Below are 9,430 nucleotides of genomic sequence, written 5' to 3'. Positions count from 1 at the left end.
GAGCTTTACTTTTTCCCAGTTGTGCATCAGTTGGTAACTGGTGTGTAACTTTTGTCTTACTATTGAGAAAAATCTTTCTTTTTTTTCCTTTTTTTTTTTTGGGGGGGGGGAGGGCGGGGGGGACTACAAGTTATTTCCAGTCATCTTGAGGTGTTTCTGCTCGGCAAACCTCTGCAGGTAATCCTCTTGAAAGCCTCTTGTTGCACTGAGGCTCTGCCCCTTCTGTACTGGTAGTCAGTCTAATGATATAAGCACCAATATGTACTTAAATCCAAGCAAAATCTATTTATTACTGCCTCGGGGTTCTGTCACTTGCTTTTGATTATCTTTAACACACTTTTTGGCTCTTATTATTGTGACCAAGTAAAAGTTACTCTATTCATTAAATAGGTCTGCTACAGTTGGACTCCTTGAATCAGCTTCCAAGCAAGCTGCACCTGTCCATTATGAAAAACAATAGTGAGATTTGATGCATTGTTCCTTGGCTTATGGACATCCTGTGTCATTCCTAAACATGCGTAAGTTTGCCTAAAACTATCAAGGTCAAGGCCATTGCTCCTGTTGTCCCTGTCTCGGTGATCCAGTGGCTTGTGCTGACCTTTGATCTAACTCATTGACTTTAATTTCTAATGAAATAAAGGCCCTCTGCCAGGTTCAGATTGTCTTTTATGTAATAAATTTCTCAGTAGAACTACGCCACCTTCTAAATGTAAATGATAAACTTGATAAGTTATTTACTTCCTGCCACTCTGACCCTCTCCTCCTCTCCACATCCTGAGGAAAAAAATAGAGGAATCCAGCAATAGAGCAAAAAATGAGGCTTAGTTTGGAAAAGAGTGTGAGAATTTCAAAATTGAGGTCAGCAGTGAAAAACACTAACAGGAAGAAGCCTAGAAATGCATACAACAATTCCTGTCAATCTCTTCAGGGCACTGAAAAGTGTTACAATAGCTGACACAACAGCTGCACTTTTTCACCTCATTTTTTTTCCTAGTTTTGAGGAAATTGTGTTGTAGAAATTCACAATTTTGGCTGATGGGTATGATCCCCTTATGCTGAGTCAAATACCGTTTCCCAATGAAATTAAGAGTATTTTCCCTGATTTCTACTTGTGAGCAACTTCTTGCAGAGGTATCTTTGTTAATCAGTAATTAATTTGTAGGCCCAGCTTTGAGCTACATAGTCCTTCGTCTTTGTTTTTCATAAATTCCTTTTTGTTTTTTCATATAATCACAGCTTAAATGTGAGAACTTATTTTTCCGTTTAGGAAATAAATCTTAGACGTGTTTTGTGTTTCCTGATGTGGTTCAAATTTTGCAACCAAACTTAAATAACCAAAAATCAAATATTCTGCTCCATTAACTGCAAGTGCCATAACCCATAAATGTACCTATAAAGACTGGATAACCAGGTTCATTTCCTCTATAGTTGCAGTAAGTGCCTGTAGGGATTGCTTCATGGCCAGAATTACGAATATAGCGAGATAACATAATGTTATTGCTGCAATAAAGTTACTTGCTAATGTAGCAGTAACAAAACCCATTGCTCTCTTTGATTCCAAGACTTATGTGTCACAGCCTTCTAAATATCTTTACCTGACCTGTGGAACAATGAGGAAGACTGTGTGTTCCTGGTAATTTTTCAGACATGGAGCTACCTATTCTCATTTCTGATATTGCAACTAGATTTTAGACTGATAATGGATGAAATAGTTCTTAAAAACACTAGGGGAAATAATTTCTATATTGCTAAACATCCTGTGCCTTTTGAAGGAGGGAGGAGGAAGAAACTTACCATACTGTCTCCTTTCCTGACCCTTTGTTCCTTGCAAACTTGATTTGCTTGTGCTGTTTATCTTAACTTCTTGTGCAATCTTTCCTCAAGCCTCTTGTGTCAAAATACCCTAGTTTGAGACAATGGTTTAAACTGATCAAAACACACAGAAAAAAACCCTTTCAGTCATAACAGTCTTTTAGCTCACAGATGAAGTCTATAACAATAATTTTGAACTTCTAAACAACTCAAATTTCACTGTGGAACTACTGAGCAGATAAGGCCTGAAGTGTGACTGGATAATAATCATGGAACCATGATTATTCACTCTTCCCCTTTTGAAGGGGAATTCCTAAAACACAAATAACTGCGTGAAAATTGATCAAATAAGCCAGACTGAGTCATTGGATTGTATCCTGTGCTCTGCAAGAAGAATACTGTTAAAATGTTCTGTCTTAATGCCAAGCATATTTTTAATAGGAAAATTGGACATATCTACTGTACCTGCTTTCTCTTCCTACCCTTCCCTCCCGCATGGTCCCCCGGCTGCCTCGATTTTTATTCTCCTGCATATTTAAAAATTCATCTATACTACTGAGCTATCAGTATAGCTCCTAATTTACACAGGTAATATTTCTGCATAAAATAGGATAGATTCAATTCTTACGTTGTGTTCTCATAGTTTTCCTACTGCTAACAAACAGCCAAACTGTTGTTGGGGGATTATTTGTTTGGTTTTGGAAGGTGTATGAGAAATTAACCTTGCTTATGTATAAGGTGCCATCAAATTTGTCAGAATTCATTGCAATAAAGCTACAATCACTGCCAGCTATTACTTCAGCTATAGTTGAACAATTGTGAACTTAGCTCTAGTACTCACTTTCTTCATGTTCAGTTACAAAATTACTTGAATCTTGTCAAGAAGACTATTTGCCCTTTCAGTTCTCACGTGCCAGAACTCCTTTGCAAACAGCTGCTCCAGAGGGATCTTAGTGCTTCTGTTCCTGCTCTGAACTAAAGTGAAGAGGTAAATTAAATGAGGAAGAAAATAACAGCAAGAGTGACACCCAGTGTCTGCTGTCCTCCAACTGAAGCCTAGCAGACTTACTTCTGCATTTATCTTTGTTGTAATTAAACATTTAAAATGAGACTCCCTAATAGGGCAAGAATTCTATATAGTCACCTTATTAGCCACCAGGCAAATGCCTTCAATACTTCAGCTATCATTCTACTTGCTTGCTCACCTTGTAGTTAAAAGCTCAAAGGCCTGGCACAGAAAAGCACTAGGCTGTAAAGAGAAACAGTGGTATTTGTCCACCTCCCAAGGGAAAAGTCCTGGAGACTGTCTGGGTTTTTGTTTGTTTGTTTTGCTTTGGTGCATACCTATTTAATACTGAGTGTGATTATTTCTACGGAAGAAAACCTATATTGTGAGGGGGAAGAAATTCCAAAAGCTCTCAATATGAACTGAAACTGAAAAAGCTAACAGAAGCTTTTATTTTTCCCGATTCTATTGTGTTATTGTGTAGAAGCTCTCACACAAGTCTTTATAAAAGCAGAAAAGTCATAAATCTGTTCTGTTTGAAGCATATGGGTGTTTGGTTGTACTGCACCGTGCTATTGCAATCCCTTTTTTACCCGTAACTAGTTCAGTGCAGCTCTCTTTGCAGCCTCCTGCTTCACAGTGGCACCACCTTGTGGCAGTGGTAAAATTTATTGAAAGTTTCTTAAAAATTCTATAATCTATTTATTATGTTATATTCCCAGACCTTGCATCTGAAAACTAACAGCAGTTCTCTTCCCAAAAAATCTCAAAATAATTTATAATAAATATACCTTCTGTTTTTAATTAACAGATGTACCCAAAAAATATTTATTAAATATATTAAATAGAAGTTTTACCTGGCCAGACAAATGCATTCAGTTCTGATTTAGCTTTTATGGTCTAACACACTCAAGCACTACTCACAAAACTGAGGAATAGTTACAGTCTTATATAGTTAGGGAAGTAGATGCAAGAAGATCTTCCAGTGTGGTGTACTTGCAGTAACGTCCTGGTTGAGAATATTTTTTTTAAAAAATCACAGCGTGGTATAACTGGAGATGACCTGTTCCAGAGCCGTGAAGCTGTCCAGGAAGTCGTCCTCTTGGATCCCATATTTAATGTACTGGTGAATATAGGCTCTGTGGGTTGAAGTCACATCAGACATGAAGAACATCAGAAATGAAATCAGATTGTATGGTTAACATAATATCAAGAAAAATCTGTTTCCAGTCCATAATCACACTAGTTAGTTTATACTGTTCTCTCCTGAGTTTAGTTTTGTAATTCATAAGGGCCTTATAAAACAAAAAAACAAAAAAGCTAAAAGTTTTGAACTGACTCAAGATTTTTTTTTTTTCCTGAAAGGTGCAGCATATCACCTTTAGAAACTCTGTGATTACTAGAAGAGTTTCTATGTACTATTTTTGGAATTGTCATTCTGGAATGTAAAAGTCTAACTTCTAAGAGCTTTCGCACTGAGGAAATTGTCCAAGTGACAGCAATAGAACATGGGGCCTTGCGTGTCCACAGAACATGAATGCTGTTCTGTGTTCCTCACTCCAACGCTGTAGTTCAAGAATAGATGCTTCCTCTAAAGTGTAGGAAAAGTCTCCATGCTTATTCACCTTTGGTGAAGGAGAAAGCAATTTTCACAACGATCTCACAGCAAAGATAGTGGTAGCCACAAATAAAAATATCATAAAATATCAGCTTTTCTTTTTTCTTACTTGGAAGCGAACATATTCCAAGCTTTTCCTACAAGCTTGTCAAGAGGTTTCAGCAGGAACTGGCTATTGCTGACCAAAGCAGCGGACTTCTCATACTTGTTAAATGCTCGTGGTGTTTTCCACAGGTTAAAAGCGTCCTGGGGGTTTAGCCACGATGTATATAGTGCTGGATCTTGGAAACTTCCTGCAGCAGAAATAGAACAGACCTTTTTGACAACTGTAAAGTTACAAAAGCTACTGCATCTTGAATTCAGTAGTCCTGTGTGGCTTCATAAATGTAGGTGCCTGACTACTGTTTTTGGCAGATCAGTTCAGGCCTTTAAAAAAATCTGGAAACTGATGAGCCTGTTTAAAAGGTAACTGTTTTTAAATTGATTAATTAGATTATCTAGCAGAGTACTTTTGTATTGCTACTTTCACATGCAAGCTATGTTCGTTACTCCAAAAGCAACTAAATCTATTTATAGACAAGTCACATATATAGCCAAGTCTGTATATAGTCACATCAACCTCAGTCTCTTCCTCCTTCTCTGAAGTGCTTCAGGAAACACACATATCTTAGTTGTAAGTACAACAACCCAGAGCGATTATATAAGATGGCCTTGAACATTACAATGTGTTTGTAGATGGAACATTTACCTTCCTGGTGAAATATGTGGCCTTGGTTTTTTTTTTTTTTTTTTTTTCCCCCACTTTCAGCAGAAAACAGTGTTGCAAAGAAAGCAGTAGGATGCGAAACAGGAATTACTGAGTGTTGAGTTTTTCCTTCTCACCTATGTCTGCACTTTGCGTATCTTTTCCTCGCAGGATAACCAGGTTGGCAATGGAAGTATTGAAATGCAGTGGTTTGCTTGTGGAATGCCTGGAGGGGATGGAGGAGCCTGGACATGGTGGTCTTACCTGCCAATTGATACCTAAGAAGAGGTTTTGGCAACAAAAAAGGGATAAGAGCAAATTAGTATTTCACGAAATATGGATTCAGACTAGCTGAAGAGTGAAATGTTAACTAATACTGTGCCACAAGCTAAGATCATGGGTTTGTAGTTTCTGTCTGTTAATTAAGCAACAGTTTTGGGTGAGAAACTGAGCTTATCCAGTAGTGTTTATGAAGTCTGGCATGGTAGTCACTAGTCTCAGCAGAGAAAATGTATGTTGTTTCTATAGTTAGCAATTTACTATCCCATTCTTTGCATAACTGGAAACTATACTGAACTCTCTGTGTAAATGATATGGGAAGGCTAAGCACATGACTTCTATTAGTAGAAGATGTAACAAAAATAAGCCTAGAAGAACTAGCAATCCAAAGAATGTTCCAAAGGAATGATGCAAATTAACTGCACAGTCAAAAAGTGTTGGTTTGTTTTTCATATTTTCAATAGTTATAATTAACTGAGATGTCTGGGAGCAAAAACAGGAGCAGGCTTAGAGCTCCTGTGGCAGCTGAGTGAATAGCTAAAGGAGCAGCTGGCTAAGTAGAGACAAATTCCAGCTGTCTGAGAGCAGCAGCTCTTTTCTGAACTGACTGAGGCTAGTCACTGAGTGCTATAAAGCAATAAGCTTTATGTCAGCTGTAAAAATTTAAATAGTGATGGTTACCAAAGACCAGCGAATACTTTTTACCTTCCTCCATTGTAGCATTAGCAATGAGCATCTGTCTTAAATGTTTAATGAGCCCAGGCCAGCTGAATGTGCTGTATGCTAGGGAGTTTTCAGGCATCTGAGGTATGTTACGAAGACCCAACATCTTGAATTCAGGATGTGGAACTAAGGTCTCCATTAAGTCCCCTGCAAAAAGAAGTAACAACTGCTCAAGTTTGCAAAAAACACCTCATAGGTTAGTTAATATGGGACAAGAGAATGAGAATTTTACATACATCTAATAATTTAAGGTAAGAAGCAATGCATTTTGAGTCACAAAACTGACTGCAAAAGCGACTGCAAAATTCCTCTGAAATACACATCAGTGTAAGTGTGATAGTCACCCAAAAAAGGGGAATAAGCTTCCTTTCTTTTTCCTTTTTTTTCTTTTTCTTTTTTTTTTTTTTGCAACGAACGAAACTGGAAGTAGGGGTTTAACTCCCGACTCTGCTACCAAACTGGGGCTGAGTTTCTAAGATGTTTAATCTTTCGCTTCTATTATCGTATGCTAAAGATTGGGTACTATCTAAGAAGACTAGAGAAGTTCGGGTGACAAAATGAGGTTGTTATAGAGCTGTGTGAGAACATGTTAGGAATTATAATATAATTAAATACCTAATGGGCTTCTGCTATAGTGTAAGGCACTTTCTGCTGTGTAAACGGGCTGGAAAACACTTCCCAGCTGATGTGCAATGACTTGATTTACATCCCTGAAAGAGATCTGTTTAATATTCAGGAGTTGAGCACAAATCTTGTGAACAACATCATTTTCATGAACAAGAAGGGCATCTGATGAGCGGTACAGATGTGACAGAGTCAGAATGGAGTTGTAGTTTTGAACGATGACCTGGAAGCGGAAAACCACACACAAAACGAGAGTCAAACAACTCGATCTCATTCTAGTTTATACTACTCTGGTGACTATCCTTCCTGTAGTTATGATTTAGGAACTGACTCATTCTCTTCAAAGTTATATTAGCAGCTAGCATAGTTTTCAGGGTCAGAGAGAAAGACTTGTGAAAGTCATACGATCCATCTCAGTTCATCCAAACACGCTAAAAGAAAATCTCTCGGAACGGTCTGTAGTACTCAGACACTATGATGACTACATAGCGTTTCGTACAATGTAACATTTCTAATTAGCTAGCAGAGCTTCTGAAGATACTCCGTTAAGACTTGGTAATACAAGAGCTAACGTAATGTCTTATTATTAGCTTGAGATTTTAGTGACCTTTTGATAGTTTTGAAGTATTTTTGTGTGATGCCATCTGTACCGGCTGTTAGGCAAACAATTCATTAGCTGCATTGCCTTCTGTCATGTTAAATTTACAAAAGGTACTGCTTTCTCTTCTCTAGTCTCTTTCAGTTGTTGACATTCTATGTTTTACTTCCAGAAAGTACTCTATTTACATCGCTTTACTTCTGTAATCACAAAGATTTTGATATTCTATTTTGTAGAATATCTCAAGGACACGTGACATTCACCTCACCAGTTCCATATGGCCAGATAACATGGTTTAGTATAAATGAGGCTGGAAAAGCATCCCTTAAACACTGGGTCACAAATGCTCCCAGGCCAGATCCTGTCCCACCAGCCATGCTCATTATTGTAACAAATCCACTGAGCCGGTCGCATTTCTCTGCTTCTTTTTGTACCAGATTCATGATCACATCTTTGTGTTTAGGCCCGTGAACAGAGTAACTGTTGAATAAGAGAAAAGGTAACAAGACATGGCAGATTATATTTAAATAAAAACAATAACGTCAACCAATTCATAAAGCACACTTTTTTAGTTGTACAACCTACTTGATAGAATTGCTAATTCTATTTGTTAGAAACAATACCCTGCTGTGATGTTTATCTTGTAAAAGAAAAAAACCAGCTGTTTATAAAACGTGCTGGTTGTTTTCTGTTTTTAAATGTATTCATCACTTGTTCTAATACAGTCTTCACTGCAAAAGCCAGCTTCGCACTGCAAAAAGCAGCCGATTAGACTGCTGCTCTATTGTAAAAATAAAACAAGTTAATGTTACACTCTGCACAGTTACGTTACCAAAGCCTGAAACGACTGTTCGTACCCATTTGCCCAGTTGTTCCCAGAGCCCTGTTTCTGGCAAAACTGCGACCGATTATCGTACTTCCAGTAGCCAGACCTGGCAGCTACTGCTAAGGTTTGGCTGATTACTTTGGGTTCCATGTCAACAAGCACAGCCCGGGCAACAGGTACTGGAAAGGAAGAAAAAGATAAAGTTAGAATAATTTGCCAATCTTAGAATTTGTTTACACAAGATAGAAAGACTTGTACCAAGGCCCAAATTGCATTCCTCCCACCCACATAAACTGAACTACTAGCTTCAATGGGACAGTAAAGTGTGCATTATTTCTATGAAATAATCTCTTATCTATGAAATAAGACTGTGGGAAACAAACGTCCTTAAATTCTTTACCTCCAGCTTTCTCCTTACTGAAGAAGCGTTCTTTGCAAGCATCCTGGTAGGATTCATTCTCCTTCTTGGAACACAATCCATGCTTGCCATGGACATCACTGCAGATAGCGTTAAACAGCTCATGCCCAATTTGATTACCACACTGACCAAGCTGAACTGTGATAATTGACATCCTTGCTCACTTTGTATTTAACCCTATAGTGGAAACATAAAGGAAAAAGAAAAGAATCATGAAGTTGTCAGGTAGGTTCCTGATCAGTTCTGTAACTTAGGCTAACTCTAGTGAGGAAAATGCTGCACTATAACTGGCTGTTCCTGAGGAAACACTTCTGCCTGCACATTAGCAGTGTCAGAGGAACGCTGGTGACCGTTGAAAGGAAGGCACTGTTTACTGTTGCTATATATGTAAACAGAACCAAAACCCCATGGCAAGCAGAGTCTCCATTTTCTTAGTTTTGCTTAATAGAGCAGAGTTAAAAAAAAAAAAAAAAAGGGCTAATGAAAAATCCAGCAAAGCCCCCAAGGCTATGGAAACAGAACAAATGTACTAAGTATTAGATGCCTTGAGAAACATGAGGCCTGTTTGCAAACCAAGCTGATGCCCCATCTTCTACTGCATGGGCCAGATGCCAAAATAACAGCTGAAGCAACGGAAGGTTCCCGGGAGTGTCCTCCTTCCTCTGACCACAGAGACAAGATTTTCATATGATACCGGTACCTGCGCAACCACTTTCCCCACTCAGTTTTTGCAGTAATGCTGGTTTCTCACTTTTCTATTCTTTTTTTTTTCCCCTCATTT

The 9,430-nt window shown here is 38.2% G+C and overlaps 1 protein-coding gene across 1 annotated transcript; it reads right to left on the bottom strand.

The window, feature by feature from the left end:
* Positions 1-3,846: 3,846 nt before the first annotated feature.
* TUBD1 (tubulin delta 1) lies at positions 3,847-8,820 on the bottom strand. Its single transcript, XM_010222675.2, has 8 exons — positions 8,632-8,820; positions 8,263-8,410; positions 7,669-7,885; positions 6,799-7,030; positions 6,166-6,330; positions 5,319-5,459; positions 4,546-4,729; positions 3,847-3,957 (listed from the first exon to the last, which is right to left on the bottom strand). The coding sequence occupies exons 1-8, from the start codon at positions 8,801-8,803 to the stop codon at positions 3,855-3,857; spliced, it is 1,362 nt and encodes a 453-aa protein (XP_010220977.2). The 5' UTR covers positions 8,804-8,820; the 3' UTR covers positions 3,847-3,854.
* Between the last annotated feature and the right edge of the window lie 610 nt (positions 8,821-9,430).

Source organism: Tinamus guttatus, unplaced genomic scaffold, assembly GCF_059628265.1.
Source record: "Tinamus guttatus ecotype Peru unplaced genomic scaffold, ASM5962826v1 Tinamus_guttatus_pri_ptg000043l, whole genome shotgun sequence".
In the NCBI taxonomy this organism is placed as follows: domain Eukaryota; kingdom Metazoa; phylum Chordata; class Aves; order Tinamiformes; family Tinamidae; genus Tinamus; species Tinamus guttatus.
This window is presented reverse-complemented; position numbering and strand designations above follow the sequence as displayed.

Bases quoted from the DNA above. Each gene is read 5' to 3' on its own strand.
- TUBD1 (XM_010222675.2), bottom strand. From the start codon at position 8,803: ATGTCAATTATCACAGTTCAGCTTGGTCAGTGTGGTAATCAAATTGGG. The intron at 8,411-8,631 runs GTAAAGAATTTA...CTTCCTTTCCAG, and splicing joins CAGTAAGGAGAAAGCTGGAG to TACCTGTTGCCCGGGCTGTG. The intron at 4,730-5,318 runs GTGAGAAGGAAA...TTTCTGCTGCAG, and splicing joins TACGCAAAGTGCAGACATAG to GAAGTTTCCAAGATCCAGCA.